Source organism: Leguminivora glycinivorella, chromosome 25, assembly GCF_023078275.1.
Source record: "Leguminivora glycinivorella isolate SPB_JAAS2020 chromosome 25, LegGlyc_1.1, whole genome shotgun sequence".
In the NCBI taxonomy this organism is placed as follows: domain Eukaryota; kingdom Metazoa; phylum Arthropoda; class Insecta; order Lepidoptera; family Tortricidae; genus Leguminivora; species Leguminivora glycinivorella.
The window spans coordinates 10248131-10268953 of record NC_062995.1 but is presented as its reverse complement, the minus strand read 5'-3'; the positions used below and the strand labels follow the sequence as shown (position 1 = coordinate 10268953).

The following is a 20823-nucleotide window of genomic DNA, read 5'->3' as shown; positions in this document are numbered from 1 at the left end:
CATGGTCAAAAACGGCCTACACATGGAAGCAATCCCAATTTGTAAACAAAAGAACCAATTTTTTAGAAAGTTCGGGACGCTTGATGCCGACGTCGAGTTTATTGCCGGCTAGGATAACAAAGCGACAAAAGAACGTACACAGCTGCGCAGTTTTTACTAATTTTAGCAACTTTAAAGGTACTTTTTATTAGTTAATTGTTGCCGTTATTGAGAGTGGGTGTGATGCTATGTAGAGTGTATCATTGTATGGTAGACAAGCTAAACCAACCAAAGTCAATTGGTTTCGACGCTTTAGAGAGTGTGCCGTTAAATCGAGTGACGTTACACGGAGTTTACACTGTATTTCAAAGAATTGGAAAATAATTATAATGTAATTATTTTGATGTCAATAAATCAAAGATTTGTATAATTAAAAAATACCTTCAATTGCGTTTTAGTAGATTTGGTAGTAACTTTGAAAATTGACTGGTATCCCCAATGTATGACAGTGATGACGTCACTGAATAATGTTGACATTGTCAGTAAGTGCGAGAGGGACACCAGCCCAAACAATGACCTCTCATGTGGACACACTTTTTGACCTTTAAAGTTATTTGAAAGTTATTTTTCAAACAGGAAACAAGCGGTTATTCTCGATAGCTATAATAAGGATACAAAAACTGTTGAAAAAATTCAATCTGAGTACAAGGCGGTGAATTTAGGTGTTCCCCAGGGCAGTATCTTAGGCCCTCTTTTATTTCTCATCTATGTAAACGAGTTACCAGATATTATTGAAGAACTCTGTGTAATGTTTGCCGACGATGCTACAATTTTATTTTCTGGGGAAACTATAGACGACAATTTTTGCTCAAACATTAGCAATACAGTAAAGATAGTGGTGGATTGGTTAAAATCTATAAACCTAAACGTAAACTTAATAAAAACAAAGCTTATGCAGTTTAGAAACTGCAAACAAACTCCAGCAAATTTGAATGTGATAGAGTCTGGCATTTCGATAGAAGAAGTTGACAACATAAATTTCTTAGGTTTAACAATTGATCCACTGTTAACATGGAAACATCATATAGAGAAGATTAATGGTAAAATTTCCAGTCAGTGTTACGCATTGTCTATATTATCCGAAACGTGTTCTGAGGATGTTGTTATTACCACGTACTATGCCAACGTGTTTTCTCTGTTGACATATGGTATAATATACTGGGGCAACTCAATGGACGTGCAGACCACTTTCATTTTGCAAAAGAAGTGCCTAAGAATTATTTTTCGCCTTCATTATAGACACTCATTAAGAAATGTTTTCAAGGAGAAAGGTTTTCTAACCCTAACTGGCATATATATATATACGAGCTTTGTAAATTTCTGAAGAGCAACAAGAATTATTTCATAACATTAGCTTCCCTCCGTGACAACCTCCGCTCTCAATATAAGTATGATTTAAAACTGCCTCAAGTCAATAATAAAATCTTTGACAAAAGCACATACATCTCTGCCATTCGAGTTTTTAATCAGCTGCCAGATGAATTAAAAATGTTAGAGGACTCCAAATTTATCCCTAGTTTAAAGAAATGGTTAATTAACAATGAATTTTATACCTTAAAAGACTTCTTTGAAAGATATGACTGATAATTATGATTCGCCATGACATGATTGCTAATAATGTATACCTAGTATAGTTTTTTAGCTTTAAGTGATAATTGTATACCCGAATTGGGTCACCGTTGTAACCTACTAATGTAATGAATTAACACCTGTGTAACACGGTTGAACAATAAAGATCTATCTATCTATCTATCTATCTATCTACCTAACTCCACAATCTAGTTTAATAATTCTAAATCTATGAATTATTTTGATGCCAATAAATCAAAGATTTGTATAATTAAAAAATATGTTCAAATGGGTATTAGTAGATTTGGTAGTAACTTTGAAAATTGACTGGTATCCCCAATGTATGACAGTGATGACGTCACTGAATAATCATTGTCAGTAAGTGCGAGAGGGACACCAGCCCAAACAATGACCTCTCATGTGGACACACTTTTTGACCTAACTACTCATTCTGGTTTAACCACAGAATTACAGTTAAACCAGAATGAGAAGTTAGGTCAAAAAGTGTGTAGTTTGTGTTTGGTAGTTTGTGAGAAATGAGTGAGCACCATAGATTTAGAATTATTAAACTAGATTGTGGAATCACATTTTTTGCCGTACTAAACTGAATCTTATCACTGAGACATAAAGGTGATCGTATCAGACTAGCGAAAACGGTCCACATGAGAGGGCATTGTTTGGGCTGGTGTCCCTCTCGCACGTGTGGCCAGTGTTAATGAGGTTACCATGGTAGTAGTATTTTTATCTGTATATTACCTGACTTTATAACTTCTTATATTATTTGAGGGTTATATTCAAAGTAGGGTTTCGATATATTTCAAAGAATTGGAAAATAATTATAATGTAATTATTTTGATGCCAATAATTCAAAGATTTGTATGAATAAAAAATATGTTCAAATGGGTATTAGTAGATTTGGTAGTAACTTTGAAAATTGACTGGTATCCCCAATGTATGACAGTGATGCACCGAATTACAGTTAAACCCATAGATTTAGAATTATTAAACTAGATTGTGGAATCACATTTTTTGCCATACTAAATTGAACCTTATCACTGAGACAGAAAGGTGATCGTATCAGTCTAGCGAAAACGGTCCACATGAGAGGGCATTGTTTGGGCTGGTGTCCCTCTCGCACGTGTGGCCAGCGTTAATGAGGTTACCAGTAGTAGTATTTTTATCTGTATATTACCTTACTTTATAACTTCTTATATTATTTTAGTGTTATATTCATACTAGGGTTTCGATATGTTTCAAAGAATTGGAAAATAATTATAATGTAATTATTTTGATGCCAATAAATCAAAGATTTGTATAATTAAAAAATATGTTCAAATGGGTATTAGTAGATTTGGTAGTAACTTTGAAAATTGACTGGTATCCCCAATTTATGACAGTGATGACGTCACTGAATAATGTTGACATTGTCAGTAAGTGCGAGAGGGACACCAGCCCAAACAATGACCTCTCATGTGGACACACTTTTTGACCTAACTACTCATTCTGGTTTAACTGTAATTCTGTGGTGAGCACATGTTAATAAGTGTATCTTTTGATTTATCTTTCTACAAAACCAGAGATTCATTTTACAATTGTTTTAGAACTTTTACTAAATGATCAGAATATTTTTTTTATTTTCGGAAGGTGCTCACTCAATCCACACGCACACGAAAAATGCAGCATTGCAGCCGCAATGGTGACACTGATAGACGGTGGCGATGGCTGGCTGAAAGGCTTTTCGTCTGTGCGAGTCATTAGGCGCTGCCGTAAATCTGTTGTTCTTCTACATTTGTAGTCACAGTGGGTCACCTGAAAGTCTTCTCATTTATGAGTCATAAGATGATTCTGTATTTTTTTTTGGCTACAGCAAAATAAATCTAGTTTCTATGAGACATCAGGTGACTCTTTAAACTACGATTAGATTTACACTTGTAGCTACAGTGAGCACAGCTGAAAGGCTTCTCGTCTGTGTGAGTCATTAGGTGCTTTAGTAAATCAGATTTTGTTCTACACTTGTAGTTGCATAGAGTACAACTGATAGGTTTTTCGCCTGTGTGAGTCATTAGGTGCTTCCGTAAATCTGACTTTGTTCTACACTTGTAGTTACATAGAGTACAACTGATAGGTTTTTCGTCTGTGTGAATCATTAGGTGCTGCAGTAAAGCTGATTTTGTTCTACACTTGTAGTTACATAGAGTACAACTAATAGGCTTCTTGTCTGTGTGAATCATTAGGTGCCTACGTAAATCTGTTTTTAATCTACCCTTGTAGCTACAGTGAGTACAGCTGAAAGGCTTCTCGCCTGTGTGAGTCATTAGGTGCTTCCGTAAATCTGACTTTGTTCTACACTTGTAGTTACATAGAGTACAACTAATAGGCTTCTTGTCTGTGTGAATCATTAGGTGCCTACGTAAATCTGTTTTTAATCTACCCTTGTAGCTACAGTGAGCACAGCTGAAAGGCTTCTCGCCTGTGTGAGTCATTAGGTGCTTCCGTAAATCTGACTTTGTTCTACACTTGTAGTTACATAGAGTACAACTGATAGGTTTTTCGTCTGTGTGAATCATTAGGTGCTTCATTAAAGCTGATTTTGTTCTACACTTGTAGTTACATAGAGTACAACTAATAGGCTTCTCGTCTGTGTGAATCATGAGATGCCTACGTAAAGTTGTTTTTAATATACACTTGTAGCTACAGTGGCTACAGCTGAAAGGTTTTTCGCCAGTGTGAGTCATCAGATGAATTTTTAACGTAATTTTTTGTACACTTGTAGCCACAATGGCTACAAGTGAAAGGCTTCTCGTCTGAGTGAGTGTGTACGTGTTTCTTCAGAACCGACTTGTTCCTGAACCGCTTGCCGCAATGGTGACACTGATAGCCGGTGGCGATGGCGCTGGGTGTGTGTGCGGGCTCGGCGGCGCGCAGCTTGTACGTGCGGCGCGCGACCCGGCAGGTGCGCCGCGCCGCGTCCACCAGCAGGCGCTCCAGCCTGACCGAGCACGAGCGGCGCACACCCGACACCGCAGCAGGGGAGACGAGAGCGGACGCTGCGACACGATTATATAGCGCGGCCGGGGCGACTACGGGGCGGTGCGGGCGCTCCGGCCCCAGCACGAGCTCGTCCTTCACCTCGTGCTCGATGTACAAGTCGGCCAGCATGGCTGCCTCGCTCACGCCGAGCCCGGCCGTGCTGTCCGACCACTCCTCCTTCACACGCTCCTCTTCATCCAGGAATACAGCTTCTTCTTTAACAATGCCTGAAACAATAAATGGCTGTAATAGCAATAGGAACAAGCCGTAATAATATGTTGCAATATCAAAGAAACTAGTTGGTCTTGATGTCAAAAAGGGTACTGCTCCTGACGGTATATCACCAATGTTTGTTTCTGAATGTGCTAGGCACTTGTTTAAACCACTACAAGTACTACAACACATTCAGGGGGCGAGGCCTAGAAACAAACTTGTATGACGGTGAACGTATATAGGCATTGGTGGTGTGATAAAATGACAATTTCTAACTCATCATTGTGATCAGGAAAATTTCCACAAGTATGTAAGTTTACTAATGTAGTGGCAATATGTAATGGACTGGATATCCTTGTTGGCTATATTTATAGTTATTCAAAAGAATGCGTTTTACCCGCCACAGCAGTCAACCTAAAAACATACATTTTTGACACATGTGGATTTTATTTAATCCAAAACCAAAACATTCCTTTAGCAAATACGCCACAGGAGGGGCTCTTTTACATGACAACACTAGGTACATTAAAAAAACAATAAATAATATTTATTATAACTAAAGTACAAAGCTACTATAATGAATTACAGATGTATAGAATTTCTAAATGTTGAATAACATCTAAAAACTACAAATTGGTACAAAAAAAAACAATCTAAAACAACTTTTGAAGTGTAAACTACTTTAAATGTCACAAGAAAATGTACTTAATCTAAATATCCTATATAGATACGGGCTCCAAGAGTCAAAATCATATAATTAAAATAGTAACTAAAGAAAAGAACCATACAAGTACCTGGCAAATTCAATACTTCATACCCAATAAAATTTTTTTGACAAATGTAATAGGAATAGGGAAGTTTCCTGTATTTACAATAACAGTATTTGCCAACATGCATCCTCGGATTGTCGATTCGATTTTAGGCTCATAATTCAAAAAATTACACATGCATGCCTTTTTATCATATTATATCACTTGGGCCCTAATGTGTGATAATCCAATAGAGTTAAAAAAATTGGCCGTAACTGGCTATGAAACATTTCGGCATAAATTGCCTGGTGTTTTATGCAATCTAGTAACATATGATGGTTACTCTATGTAAATTGCATGGTAATTTTGTTATTACAACTTTTATAATATTTTCTGTATGTCATATGTTATACACACTATATTTAATTGCATTACTCATCTTAAGTTTTGTACAAAAACACTAGTAAAGTCAGCAACTAGTAACATATGATGGTTACTCTATATACACACACTTGTTCAAAAAGTCTCAAATGTGATGTATTATTTGCTGCTACTGTATTTATCTTGTTCTCATTCTTTATTTGACATATACAGAAGTCTGGAGAACCCCAGATTACAAGCATAAACCTGGTATATAACACAGACCTTTAGTCTGTTTTCGTAATTGAGATTTGGTAATTGACTACGAAAGAAGAATTATTTTTCGCTGTTTCATAATATACATCGTCCAGTGCTGCTGCGTCAAGGTCCCAAGGCGGAGCTCCCTCCCACACGCACACTGCCTTATGGGAGACGGGGCGGTATGCTCTGGCCATCCTGACCGCCATGATCCGCTGTGGCCTCCGCAATTCGATCTGGTTTTCGACGGACAGGGTGAAGGCCGATATGAGAGCACCATATATGTATGGCTCTACCTATATGGCGACGGCGCTACACCCGCGTAGTTACCGTTTTCGGCAGGCCACGATCGCCCCACCGATGTTAGGTAGAAGCCATCCTGCTGACTGCCGACGCCGCTCCTATTAATTTCGAAGCAAAGCCCTCAAAGTGTTTCTTGAACGTCCAACGGCCGTCAAGGACTATACCTACATCGCAATGTGGACTAGACACCAATGGATATTCGGTTAAGGCTGATGGATCCTGCCTGAGGGGAATTCTGAGGCCCATGAAAACAACTCACTAACTTATCAGGAAAAAATAAATCTTATATTGGAGTTAACTACGAAACTCAATTACTATAATATAGTAATTAAATTCATGTTAGATAATTAATTATGAAACAGTGAAAACATATTTATGGCCCTTCGTCTGTTTTCGTAATTGAGGTTTGGTAATTGACTACGAAAAAATAATTATTTTTCTCTGTACATAACCAATTTACTACGATCACAGAAAAATAAATCTTTTTTCGTAGTCAACTACGAAACTCGATTACGAAAAAAGACAATAATTTCTTTGTTGGTAGTTAATTATGAAACAGCGAAAAATAATTCTTCTTTCGTAGTCAATTACCAAATCTCAATTACGAAAACAGACTAAAGGAACACAGACTATAAACAGTACAACCTGCCTCTAACAATAGATGGAAATTCAATTTTTCTATACAAAACCTTCGCCTGTACATTATCAATCAAGATTATTACGATTCATCCATGATTCCGCCTTTTTTTAGGCAGATAGTACACTATCATATTATTATGTTTATCACAGAAATATGATCATAGGCAACATGCCGTCCTTTTTCTTCACGTTGGAGAAAAAGAGAGGCGTTGGGAAAGAGAGGCTATGATCATATTTCTATGACAAACATATCGTCACTACTTTTAAAAAATCTCGTATCTCACGCTGTTCCTCAAAGTTAAAACGCAGTAAGTCTATATGCATTCCATACATACTTACTACAATTTTCTTTTCATTGACAGACGAAGATACAAGTTTTTTTAAAAGTAGTGACGATATGATGGTGGACTATTGGGCTTAGTGTCAAATGGTCAAGCTTCGCCCCCGCGGCCTCATAATTTCAAGTATAAGGATAGCGGTTCATGTTATATAAACTTACTCATTTCAGACTGGTCCGTCTCGGGCTCCAGCTTCACGCGCGCCGGCGACATGCTGCCAGACTCGGCACTCGTCTCCATCTCTCACGATCCCGCGTCACAACTCGCACTCTCAAAAGACATACAATTGAGACTCATTCAATAATCGTTATTTATGCAAGATATTGGAGATATTATTGAAATAAAAATAAATAAATCAAAGTTAAGGGAACAATCAGTTCAACAACGCAGAGTATCGACAACTCGACGATCGACGACGAATGCAGATGCACTGACAATGACAAGACAAGTGTCATAGAAAGTACCACAGAATAAATAACAGTACGTTCAAAAAAGATTAATTCGATTCGCCATAATAGACGGTCGTACTTGTTCCATACTTTCGTTCAAAATCTGTTAGCAAGTCAGAACTTGGTCAGAACATGTGAAAATAGCAAAACTAGGTGTAGAAATCAAAAAGTATTTAATTAAACGTAACATCGTAGTGATAGTGTCGTTCCATTATGAAAAAAAACCCTCATAAAAATTGAAAAAAGTTTTTCAACAGGTTTTATATTTACTACAAACGGCGGCAAACTGAAAACTTTAGGGGCAACAATTCCATCAGAAAAAAACTATAAGAACCATTTGACATAAGAGTTTTGAGTCTAATCATTAGACATGTTTTCATTTTCATCATATTTTCATGTTTGCCGCCCGTAGTACATAAGCATAACTCAAGGAAACGGCGTGTATTTCAAGAAAGTATAAAACTGTGTGTATTTATAGTACTTAACTTAAGTAAAAAACTAGGTAAGGTGCATTAGGGTAATTCCAAATGACAGAAATGCTCTGGTAATTCCGAAAGGGGAATTTTGATATGATGGAAATAATGGTGATTTTCATGCGACTTTCGGAATTACCCTAATGCACTTTATTTGAAAAGTATGTCGTTTAAAGTGGTTATTTTCACCACACCATGAATCATAAATATTGAATAAATTGATGGATTTCATTTAGTTTGATAAGTAATTTGTTCTTGTTGGTGTGGTGAAAAAAAAGGTGTTTCACTCGGTGGTAGCAGTCCTTTGTACCTTTAAGCCCTCGCAACGCTCAAGGTTCCTGCAATCTTTCGCTTGCTCGGGTATTAATTAGTATTGGCGCGTGTGGTTAAACAACTTTGCCTCCTTGTAGAACAAAGTAGCTCCTATTTGGTTGTAGGAGCATGTAAGGCGAGTGGTTTGCTGAGGCCTTGTACAAATGTACATACAAAGATTTGATTTGTTAGACAGTTGTCGCGATGGACGTGAGGCACGCGTGTCGCTGCCTGCGGCGGCTCCGGACAAGGACCTGATGACACCCTACACACTTCTCGGGAAACCGGAGATACATGCCGACAAGATAGAGAGTGCTTTGATATTCATATAAGTAATGCATCAAGAAATGTAAGAAAATGCGAATCTAGACGGCGGCAGTGAAGCCTCCATCATCATATCTCATGGAATTAACACCTGCTGATGGTTGACTGTCCAATATTCCGCCCGTTTAAGCTTGCATGTTTGTGTAAGTTCATATTTAATTCGAGTTTTTTAGGGTTCCGTAGTCAACTAGGAACCCTTATAGTTTCGCCATGTCTGTCTGTCCGTCCGGCCGTCCGCGGATAATCTCAGTGACCGTTAGCACTAGAAAGTTGAAATTTGGTACCAATATGCATAACTATCAATCACACCGACAAAGTAATAAAATAAAAACCGGCCAAGAGCGTATCGGGCCACGTTCAGTGTAGGGTTCCGTAGTTTTCCGTATTTGTCTCAAAAATTAATGAACCTATCAAGTTCAAAACAATTTTCCTAGAAATTCTTTATAAAGTTCTACTTTTGTGATTTTTTTCATATTTTCGTCCTTTGATAATATTAATATTTTCGGAAATAATCGCTCCTAAAGGAAAAAAAAAGTGTCCCCCCCCTCTAACTTTTGAACCATATGTTTAAAAAATATGAAAAAAATCACAAAAAAAAGTAGAACTTTATAAAGACTTTCTAGGAAAATTGTTTTGAACTTGATAGGTTAAGTAGTTTTTGAGAGAAATACGGAAAACTACAGTACCCTACACTGAGCGTGGCCCGACACGCTCTTGGCCGGTTTTTTAGTTGAAGTTAAACACTGATTGATATTGGTTTAAACTTTAAAGGGAGTTAAGGTATATAAGTGAACTGTCTTGCACTTAATGATAACACATTTGTAACATTCTCGATTATTAGTTTATTTGCACGTAAACCAACTTGATAGGTATCAAGAGATAACAAGATGTCAGAAACGTTTTACGTAAATGAAAAACAATATCTAGACTCCACGAGTCCACGCCACATAAAAAATATAGAAGGTGGTACAATAACCGAGTTATTTGTTATACAAGAGTGCAAAGTTGTATTTTAACGCCGAGTGTGGAATTCAGCACACGAGAAATAAAATACATTTGCACTTGAGTGTAACACAAAAATTTTCCCCTGACTATAGCGAGGAAAGTACAACCACAGAATATATAATAGTACAAGGTACAACGCAAAACACGCGTTTATCACTGCTTCCAGTAGTGCCACTGGTGGTAAAACATCTTCATCACTAGATTAATCCACTTTTATACATTTTAAAGCAGAAAATTTGCCTCTATTCAAGGTCAATTTACTTTATCCACTAGTGGATAAAATGCGTTTTTACCCGCTGGTATTAAAGGACAGAACACGTGTTTCCGAGCTAGTGAGGGGAAAAATACTATAATCTATTTTATAATCTCTCTGTGCTATCCTTCAGGTATACTTAATATGTATTTTGACAAATAATTTTTATTTGAAAAGACGTCAGTCATTTTGAAATCATAACCACAATTCCGAATCCATTTTTGAGTCGCAATTCTTCCCACACTTAGCCAACAACCTTTCGGGGCATATTTGAATGTTGACAGAAATAAATAGGAGTCCAAGTTGTACGCATCAGGGTCAACTTTCTAAATGATGAGCGTTTTTCCGACGCTTGGACATGAGATGATCTTAAAAGGCTACATTCGTGGTGCACTTTTTATCACGGTAGTAAATGGTCACAGCATGTAACACTGTGGATTCTAAACATTCCATTAACACTTTCAGTGCCGCCGACTCCACTAGGGAGTTCTCAATAACTTTGTTCACATGCCGTACGACTCCCGAGAGGAGTTCGTACTAGGTATACAATTATAGATGACTATACGCCATGCCATCCGACTCCACTAGGGAGTTCTCAATAACTTTGTTCACATGCCGTACGACTCCCGAGAGGAGTTCGTACTATACAATTATAGATAACTACACGCCATGCCATCCGTCTCCACTAGGGAGTTCTTACGTAACTTACGATTTATCAGGGTTGTCACTATACCTCGTTTTTTAACCCCCGACGCAAAAACGAAGGGGTGTTATAAGTTTGACGTGTCTGTCTGTCTGTGGCATCGTAGCTCCCGAACGGATGAACCGATTTTGATTTAGTTTTTTTTGTCTGATAGCTGAGTTAGTCGGGAGTGTTCTTAGCCATGTTTCATGAAAATCGGTCCACTATGTCGCGGTCGGGGGTTTTTTAAAATTTTAATTTTGTGGTTAGGTTAGGTTAGTTTAGGATTAGAATGAAATGTTATTTAAATGTTTGTATTATGCAGCCAAAGTAATAATAATAACCTAGATATTAATGGTAGGTATGCGAAATACCTCTATGTAATTGTATAATATGTTCACTTTGCAATGTGCGTGCGTTCCCATTGAGGGTCCACATTGGAATTTCGAGCTTCTGAATGTATCAGTCTTTAGTAAAAGTTCTCAAACGATTGTAAATTCAACCAATAATTTGTAAAAGTAGGCACTCAAAAGTTACATTCGGTTAAAGGTGGACCCTCAGTCGTGCATGTCAGGTATCCATTTTATATATCCATCAAAATCCTGATCTGTGGTCACCTGGCCCGAAGTATTTCTTCGCAGGCATTTGATTATTATTTTAAGTAAAACGGTATTTTTTACTAACGAGTGAACTATAGCAATTGTCTCTTTAACAACCAAATGTTACGAAAATTTATTTATTTTTATGACAAACGTTTCAATTGAGGGAACACCTTTAATCGATTGAAACTTTTGAATGGCATCTTTTACAAACTAAAGCTTGAATTTACAATGTTTCGAGTACCTTTACTAACTCTCACTGGTCTCTCAGTCACACCTATATTTTAAATAATATTATTGTTCTCTCTTAATGTGAACTTATCGCGATCAATTGAGGGACCACATTCTGCATGCCATTTTTTCGTATTGAGTTAGCAGAAAGGAGTCACAATTAATGAAATTAGTTTTACAAATCTTTTACTAAGAGTAGTCATTAACAGAAGTTGAAAATTTAAGTTGGATTATGAAATATGGATACCTGACATGCGCGACTGACATGTCCACCTTTAACCGAATGTAACTTATGAGTGCCTACTTTTACAAATTATTGGTTGAATTTACAATCGTTTGAGAACTTTTACTAGAGACTGACACATTGAAAAGCCCGAAATTCTAACGTGGACCCTCAATGGGAACGTACATCACTTTGCAAACTAAAATTATGTATATGGGCGTTGGCAATTTTCGCCTGTTGTGACAGCCCTGGACTCCCTAGGGAAGTCGACGGCATACGGCATAAAAATAATTGGACTCCGCAGTTCTTGGCGTGTACCGTGGTTTATTCATCGAGTGCGCGTTCAGCAATGAACTTAGATTTCGGCCTGAAAATGAAAGTGTTAAGAGCGTTTTTCACCAGTGTGTGTCCGTAAAAGTTCTTAGGTTAATTGGTAACCGGTATGTTCTTCTACACTTGTATTAACAGCGGCTGCACAACACATACGAGGCAACCCACACCCATAGCGGCTTACCCTAAATGCTTCACATCTGAGTGAGTCTTCAGGTGTTGCCGTAAATGTGCTTTCCTTCTACCCTTGTAATCACAATGGCTACAGCCGAAAGGCTTCTCGTTTGTGTGAGTCATCAAGTGCCTCCGCAAATCTTCTTTTGACCTACATTTTTGGCTGCAGTGGCTACAACTGAAAGGCTTCTCGTCAGTGTGAACCATCAGGTGCCTCTGTAAATGTGCTTTTGTTCTAAAGTTCCAATCACAGTGGCTACAGGTGAAAGGCTTCTCGTCTGTGTGAGTCATTAGGTGCTGCCGTAAACCTGTTTTAAATCTACACTTGTAGCTACAGTGGCTACAGCTGAAAGGCTTCTCGTCTGTATGAGTCCTTAGGTGCTGCAGTAAAGCTGTTTTTAAACTACACTTGTAGCTACAGTGGCTACAGTTGAAAGGCTTCTGGTCTACGTGAACGATTAGGTGCTTTCGTAATTCTGCTTTAGTTTTACTCTTGTAGCTACAGTGGCTACAATTGAAAGGCTTCTCGTCTACGTGAACGATTAGGTGCTTTCGTAATTCTGCTTTAGTTTTACTCTTGTAGTCACACTGGGTACAGCTATAAGGCTTTTCGCCGGTGTGAATCATTACGTGAATTTTTAACAGGTATTTTCTGCTACACCTGTAATCACAGTGGTTACAACTGAAAGGCTTTTCGCCTGTGTGTGTCATTAGGTGCATTGGTAACTCGTATTTTCTTCTACACTTGAAGTCACATTCGTTACAACTAAAAGGCATCTCGCCTGTGTGAGTCATTAGGTGAATTTTAAACTTGTATTTTCTTCTACACTTGAAGTCACATTGGTTACAACTAAAAAGCATCCCGCCTGTGTGTGTCATTAGGTGGATTCTTAACTCTTGTTTTTTTTTACATGTGTAGTCACATTGATTACAACTGAAAGGCTCTTCGCCTGTGTGTGTAATTAGGTGCCTTCGTATCTGGTATTTTTTGCTACACTTGTAGCCACAGTGGCTACAAGTAAAAGGTTTCTCATTTGTGTGAGTCATTAGATGATTCTGTAAATTATATTTTGATTTACTTTTGTAGGCACAGTGACTACAGTTGTAAGGCTTCTCACCCGTGTGGACCATTAGGTGAACTTTTAACTGGTCTTTCCTTCTAAACTTGAGGTTACAGTGGCTACAGCTAAAAGGCTTCTCATCTGAGTGAGTGTTTACGTGTATCTTCAGTACCAACTTGTTCCTGAACCATTTGCCGCAATGGTGACACTGATAGCCGGTGGCGATGGCGCTGGGTGTGTGTGCGGGCTCGGCGGCGCGCAGCTTGTACGTGCGGCGCGCGACCCGGCAGGTGCGCCGCGCCGCGTCCACCAGCAGGCGCTCCAGCCTGACCGAGCACGAGCGGCGCACACCCGACACCGCAGCAGGGGAGACGAGAGCGGACGCTGCGACACGATTATATAGCGCGGCCGGGGCGACTACGGGGCGGTGCGGGCGCTCCGGCCCCAGCACGAGCTCGTCCTTCACCTCGTGCTCGATGTACAAGTCGGCCAGCATGGCTGCCTCGCTCACGCCGAGCCCAGCCGTGCTGTCCGACCACTCCTCCTTCACACGCTCCTCTTCATCCAGGAATACAGCTTCTTCTTTAACAATGCCTGAAACAATAAATGGCTGTAATAGCAATAGGATCAAGCCGTAATAATATGTTGCAATATCAAAGAAACTAGTTAGAAAGGGTACTGCTCCTGACGGTATATCACCAATGTTTGTTTCTGAATGTGCTAGGCACTTGTTTAAACCACTACAAGTACCACAACACATTCAAGGGGCGAGGCCTAGAAACAAACTTGTATGAGGGTGAACGCATATAGGCATTGGTGGTGTGATAAAGTGACAATTTCTAACTCATCATTGTGATCAGGAAAATTTCCACAAGTGTGAAAGTTTACTAAACTAGTGGCAATATGTAAAGCAGATCTGGATATCCTTGTTGACTGTATTTCTATCTATCTATCTATTTAGCCTTTTCTTCTGAACGTGGTCAAGTGTTTGTGATTGTTTATTTAGATGAAGTCGCGTAGTTCAGTGTGCCTGTTGGCATAGGCCTCCTCCAGCTCTTTCCAGTATTTCCTCTGCCTGGCCAGTCTAGTCCAGAAAGGCCCTACAGTGGTTATAATTTCGTCCTCCCATCGTTTGAGTGGTGGGCGTTGAGCTCTTGAACCATCTCTGGGGTGCCACATGAGGACTTTTTGACTCCATTTTTCAGTCTTACATCTTACAGTGTGGCCGGCCCACCTCCATTTTTGCATGTCTATGTGTGTGAGGATGTCTCTAACTTTGGTTCTTTCCCTTATGTCGATGTTACGGCATTTGTCCTTCAGTTTTACACCCGACATACTCCTCTCCATAGCTCTCTGGCACTTCGCAAGTTTGTCTCTTTGTTTTACAGTGAGGGACCAGGTTTCGCAGCCGTAAGTTAGACATGGCAGGACACATGTGTTGAAGGTTTGACTGTATTTACAGTTATTCAAAAGAATGCGCTTTACCTGCCACAGCAGTCAAACTAAAAACATAAATTTCAGGTTCATGTTGTATGAACTTACTCATTTCCGACTGGTCCGCCTCGGGCTCCAGCTTCACGCGCGCCGGCGACATGCTGCCAGACTCGGCACTCGTCTCCATCTCTCACGGTCCCGCGTCACAACTCGCACTCTCAAAAGACATACAATTGTGTCAAAAGTGTCTCATTCTATAATAGTTATTTATGCAAAATATTCGTGATATTATTGAAACAAAAATAAATGAAGGCAACAATTATTACAACAACGTTGTGTATCGACGAGCGACGACCGACACGACGAGTGACAATGACACTGACAGTGACAAGACAAGTGGTCATGTGTCATAGAAAGTACCACAGTATGAATAACAGTACGTTCAGAAAAAGTAATTCGATTCGCCATAATAGACGGTCGTACTCATAGATTTAGAGATATAAAGGTAGATAACGTAGTTAGGCCAAAAAGATGGTAGTATCTTCTTAGGCTCTGCACACACGGATGCAACAGTTGCACGGCGACATTTTTTGTCTCTGTCGTGCGTCCTAAGGCCCCCCACAGACGGGAGACAAAACTGTTTTGTCTCCGTTGCTCGGTCTACGGGCTAGTATGAAGGTGCGCACACGAGGCGACGCAACTTTTCATACAAATACGAAAGTCGCCGAGCAACTTTGTCGCCCGTGTGCGCGGAGCCTAAGAGTGACGACAGAGACAAAAATGTCGCCGTGCAACTGTTGCATCCGTGTGTGCGGGCCCTTAGTAGTTGCTTAGTAGTCTGTGGTTGCGTCAGGCGCATCGACCTACAATCATCGATCTACAATAGGGACTGAGCTCACACTTTTTTTGCCATACTAAATTGAACCTTATCACCGGCGCATAAAGGCGTTCTTGACAGACTAGCAACAGTGTGTCCACATGAGAGGGTCAAAGTAGGGGCTGGTGTCCCTCTCGCACGTGTGACCAGTGTTAAAAAATTACTATAGTAGTAGTATTTTTACCTGTTGTGGCCGACTCTCCCCCAACCACGTACGGTATATAAATAAGACCGTAAAAGGGGAAAGGCGGCCACTAATATGTTAATATGGGGATGTAGGGGTAACAGAATGCTTAGCATACATACCTTCATCTCCTATGAAGGATTCTTTGTCCTCGCTCTCTCTGATCCACTTCTCCTGGGCCAGGGGAGCTTCAATCTGCTTCGCTTTACTTATGGCGGCTAGTTGTATACCACCGAGATCTGTGGGTTTAATTGCTCATGAATATGGTATTCTCATACAACCATCACCTACTATACATATACAATTATCTCTACAGCAAAAGAGAACCATCTTACCCGGCCAGACGAAGGTTCAAAGGACCCCCCCCGCGGGGAGTCCGCCGACACATCAAAGGTCGGATAACTCGGACGCCTAACATCCGAGCCGAGGTATACTGCCGCACATCGACACACCTCTAGCCGGGCTGCCGAAGCCGCCACGGCTCTCGCACGCTGGGGCACGTCAAGTCTACCCAGGTGGAGTTGAAAGCTGGGGCACGTCAAGTCTTACCCAGACAGAGTTGAGAGCTGGGGCACGTCAAGTCTTACCCAGACAGAGTTGAGAGCTGGGGCACGTCAAGTCTTACCCAGACAGAGTTGAGAGCTGGGGCACGTCAAGTCTTACCCAGACAGAGAAACCTAGTCTGCCTTACCTAAGATGGTCTCAGGAATAGCTTCCACGGCAGGTTCCGTGGCAAGCTAAACTCATACGAACTTACTGTTCTTCTATTAAGGAGATCATTGCATAGAGAAACCATACCACCACTGCGAGCACCAAGTAACATAAAATACTTAGCTTTAGACGACTCAGGACAGCTGTGGGCTTCCTCACTGTATCTTACACTTTCATGCACTCGCACGCTTCGCGCCATACCGGGTTTAACCTTACTACTTGCCACGTTGGAATAACTTACCACAGTTCCACCCACGAGGGCGCTGTTCAGTGTTGCCGCTAGGAAATTCGTATTGTGGCATTAGATATTCGCGCCTGTCGCGACACACCCCGCCTCAGGCAGCAGCACGGCGACTAAATTGCTGGTCCATTCCTTGATCTTCTCAAGGGCTCGGAGAGCTGCCGCTCTCTTAGGTCTTGATTCTTCGTGTTGTCCTTCTGGCGTAACTTCCTCTAGGTGGTGTGACTCGGGATCATTCTGGTCGTAAAACTCGAGGTCGACGACCGCGAGTGGCTCTGGTTCGGACATAGACTTAGGCTTAGGCTCGTTTAACTCACTAGACATAAACTCAACCGCTTGTTTAGAGGAACACTTTCCCTCTACTGGCGAGGCATGAGGCTGTACTTCTTCTTGCTGATCTCTAACTTCATGAGTGAATCTCTGCTCAGATGAAGTCTCAGCAACGTCGTTGAGGGATTCCACTGTCTGGTCATCCTTGCCTGATGGACGTGGAAGATCAGGAAGCTGCACCGGTTCTTCAACACTTTCGTCATAAGATGATGTTTGTTTGCACTGCTCTTCTCCATCTTCGATCTCTAGCGGGTAGAGATGCGCGATAGATCTTGTATACTCTGTATCTCCTACTCGTACCTTGGCGACCCTACATAAACCGTCGGCGCCTTCCTTTAAAGATACTATTTTCCCAACTTTCCAATTTATCCTGCTCTTCGTGTCACCTTTAATCTGCACGATTTGACCTATCTTAGGTGCTAACTTTGATGTTACTCTAGGTTCTTTAGGATGGTGGGAATATCTTTCTCTCAAATTTAGGAGATACCGGTTCTCAAACATCTCTTTAAATTCTCGTAGAATTATCCGTGCTTTCTTCCAACCTTTAATTAAGTGGTCCTTAGTCACCGTCCCTTGCGACGTTGTAGGATCCTTATCTGAAGTTTCCATAATGATACACTTTCCCATGGTAAGAAAGTCTGAAGGTTTTAGTACATGATCCGGCTCTGAATCTACGTAAGTTAAGGGTCTTGTGTTAAGAACTGCTTCTATTTCTTTCACCGCTGTTACTAGCTGGGTGTCATTCAACAAATGTTTCTGTAATGTTTTCTTCATACAGTTTTTAACTAAACCAACTAATCTCTCATAGAATCCTCCATGCCATGGTGCTAATTGTGGTATAAATTTCCATTTTATCTCTTTCTCTACGCAGTATGGGTTCTGAAGAATCTCTGAGAGTAACTTGTAGTGAGCCGCATTATCAGACGTTATTAAGGTAGGTACACCTCTTGCTGAAATCATTCTACGTAAGGCCATTAAACCTTCTTCCGCAGTTAAGTCCTTTACAACTTCTAAGTGAATGGCTCTTACGGCTAAGCATGTGTAGAGGCTAATCCACCTTTTACAATTGCCATTCCCATTGTTAACTAGAAGTGGTCCCAGATAGTCGGTACCAACGTATGTGAATGGAGAGCTATAATTGACCCTCTCTTTTGGTAACGCAGGAGTTTCCGGTAGTTTATATGGCCCTCCGTCATGCTTCATACATTCGGAGCACTTCCTCAAAATCTTCTGAACTTGGCTTCTTCCTTGTGGTATCCAGTAAGTTTCCCTTATCTTGTCTAGCGTGTGACTTACTCCAACATGCTTATTTTCTTGATGAGTCTTCATTATAATTTCGTTGGTGAAATCTGAATCTTTCGGTATAAGTATAGGGTAGCGTTTATCAAATGACCAGTCTGCGTGTTTCATACGACCTTTACACCTCAGTAACTCATCTATGTCTTTAAATACGCCTAAATTCAAACTTAGACTAGTTACCTTTCCTTCTACCTCTAGAGGAAAGTATTCAGCTTGAATTTCTTTCAAATTTAGTAACTGATCCGGCATCTGATCATTGTCTTGACTCGCTACTTCCTTTGTAGTTGTACTCTCCTCCGTTTCCATCGGACTAACATTGTGTATGTCTGGATCAACTATTTCCATCAGTTCTTCGTCTTCTTGGATCCCAAGACCCTCCCCAATCAAGAGAGAACTGGTTGGTCCACCGCCAGAAGTTGTTGGCCACGTCTTCGGATCTTGAACTATAAATTGTGGACCACTCAGCCATTTCTCCCTGTCCTCTCTTGAACAGGTGGGTCTGGTGCCGACGTCAGCTGGATTTAGGTCTGATGGAAGGTATCTGATCTCCAGATCTTTATTTGTTTTGATCTCTTCTATCCGCCTGGCAACGAAGGGTGGCAATAGCTTGTCAGATTTGCACCATTCTATGACGATCTGGCTGTCGGTCCATAAGACTTGCCTTACTATCTTCTGCTGGAGAAACTTAAGAACAAACTTTATCAGTCTACTGCCAATCAGTACTCCTAAAAGTTCAAGACGGGGTATCTTGAGACTCTCCTGATCCTTTATTGGTATCAGACGGGATTTACCAATAATGAAGCTTTTCTCCGAGCCGCAAACTAAAAAGACTGATGCTGCATAAGCCTGTAGAGAGGCATCGGTGAAACAGTGTAGTTGGTAGCCTTTTCCCACTGGTGTCTTCATGTAGCATCTGTCCACCGACACCTTCCTAATGGCTTCTAAGTTCTGTCGGATCTTGTTCCATTCTTCCGTTAGTTCGCTTGATAATGGTGAGTCCCATGACACTCCAGCTTTCCAAAGCTCTTGTAAAAAGAGTTTACATGATAGGGTATAAGGTACTGCATAACCACATGGATCGTAGATTGATGCAATAGTTTTCAGTATTCCTCTTTTCGTGACAGCTTCTTCTTGTAAGTTAGGTTTCAACTGGAGAGTATCCTTTTTGATGTCCCATTCCAAACCAAGTACCTTTACTTTATCTTCTTTACATGTATCAGAGACTTTCTTCATAAATTCCCTAGAATTCGAACTCCAATCCCTGAGTGACATTGAAATGTCTTGAAAAGATCCTTTTAGATTTTTGTAGAGTTTCATCGCCTCATCCGTAGTGTCGGTACCCGAAACAAAGTTATCCACATATATGTCATTTGCTTTCTGTCTGACTTGCTGATCTTCTGCGTTGGACAGGTGGTGCTTAATAGTCGCATTAAGCAAAAACGGTGATGAAATGACGCCAAATGGAACTCTACAAAACCTAAGGTATAGTAGGTTGTCTTGAGATACCGGTTTAGAGGTATCTTTGAGCCACAAGAATCTGGTTACTTCACGATCCTTCTCGTGTAACGCCATCTGTAAAAACGCCTTTTCAATATCTGAGGTTAAACCTATCCGATGAGTTCTAAATTTTATAAGTAAGCCAGTGAGGTCTTCTAACATGAGTGGTCCTCTGTACAAACATTCGTTCAGACTCTTGGTGTCTTTGCTACTCTTAGAGCTAGCATCATAAACTATTCTCATAGGTTTTCCTCGGTGACGTACTCCATGGAAAGGTAAGTAGTGAACGACGTTACCCGTTGACGTTCTTGAAGTAGGTACAACTTCTATTATACCTTTATCTAATTGTTCTTTAAACGTATCGCTGTATGCTAATAACGTATCTTGATCCATACGCTTCAATAAGCTTGATAAACGACCAAAAGCCATTCCAAAATTATTAGGTAAATCCGGTGGATAAGTTATCCAAGGCCAGCTTACCGTGTAACGATTATTTAATTTTAAAGTTGTATCATTAAAATATTTGATGGCTTCTTCTTCTCTAGTTGCTCTTGGGGAATCACTAATACCTATACATTCTAGTTCCCAAAGGCTCTTTATGTCTCCATTACAAAGAGGTGGATCTGGCTGATGAAG

The 20823-nt window shown here is 40.4% G+C and overlaps 3 protein-coding genes across 3 annotated transcripts; all 3 read right to left on the bottom strand.

Moving 5' to 3' along the window:
- Positions 1-3182: 3182 nt before the first annotated feature.
- Positions 3183-7904, bottom strand: LOC125239310 (zinc finger protein 558-like). Its single transcript, XM_048146851.1, has 2 exons — positions 7660-7904; positions 3183-4865 (listed from the first exon to the last, which is right to left on the bottom strand). Exons 1-2 carry the CDS (start codon positions 7736-7738, stop codon positions 4309-4311), a joined length of 636 nt encoding a protein of 211 aa, XP_048002808.1. The 5' UTR covers positions 7739-7904; the 3' UTR covers positions 3183-4308.
- A 3326-nt stretch (positions 7905-11230) lies between these two features.
- LOC125239252 (gastrula zinc finger protein XlCGF57.1-like) lies at positions 11231-15381 on the bottom strand. Its single transcript, XM_048146785.1, has 2 exons — positions 15157-15381; positions 11231-14208 (listed from the first exon to the last, which is right to left on the bottom strand). Exons 1-2 carry the CDS (start codon positions 15233-15235, stop codon positions 12560-12562), a joined length of 1728 nt encoding a protein of 575 aa, XP_048002742.1. The 5' UTR covers positions 15236-15381; the 3' UTR covers positions 11231-12559.
- Positions 15382-16209: 828 nt separating this feature from the next.
- LOC125239257 lies at positions 16210-20225 on the bottom strand. Its single transcript, XM_048146789.1, has 2 exons — positions 17062-20225; positions 16210-16348 (listed from the first exon to the last, which is right to left on the bottom strand). Exon 1 carries the CDS (start codon positions 20005-20007, stop codon positions 17122-17124), a length of 2886 nt encoding a protein of 961 aa, XP_048002746.1. The 5' UTR covers positions 20008-20225; the 3' UTR covers positions 16210-16348; positions 17062-17121.
- Between the last annotated feature and the right edge of the window lie 598 nt (positions 20226-20823).

Coding starts and splice junctions, on each gene's coding strand:
- LOC125239310 (XM_048146851.1), bottom strand. CDS start 7,738: ATGGAGACGAGTGCCGAGTCTGGCAGCATGTCGCCGGCGCGCGTGAAG. Junction 4,866..7,659: donor GACGGACCAGTCTGAAATGA/GTAAGTTTATAT, acceptor TTATTGTTTCAG/GCATTGTTAAAGAAGAAGCT.
- LOC125239252 (XM_048146785.1), bottom strand. CDS start 15,235: ATGGAGACGAGTGCCGAGTCTGGCAGCATGTCGCCGGCGCGCGTGAAG. Junction 14,209..15,156: donor GGCGGACCAGTCGGAAATGA/GTAAGTTCATAC, acceptor TTATTGTTTCAG/GCATTGTTAAAGAAGAAGCT.
- LOC125239257 (XM_048146789.1), bottom strand. CDS start 20,007: ATGAAACTCTACAAAAATCTAAAAGGATCTTTTCAAGACATTTCAATG.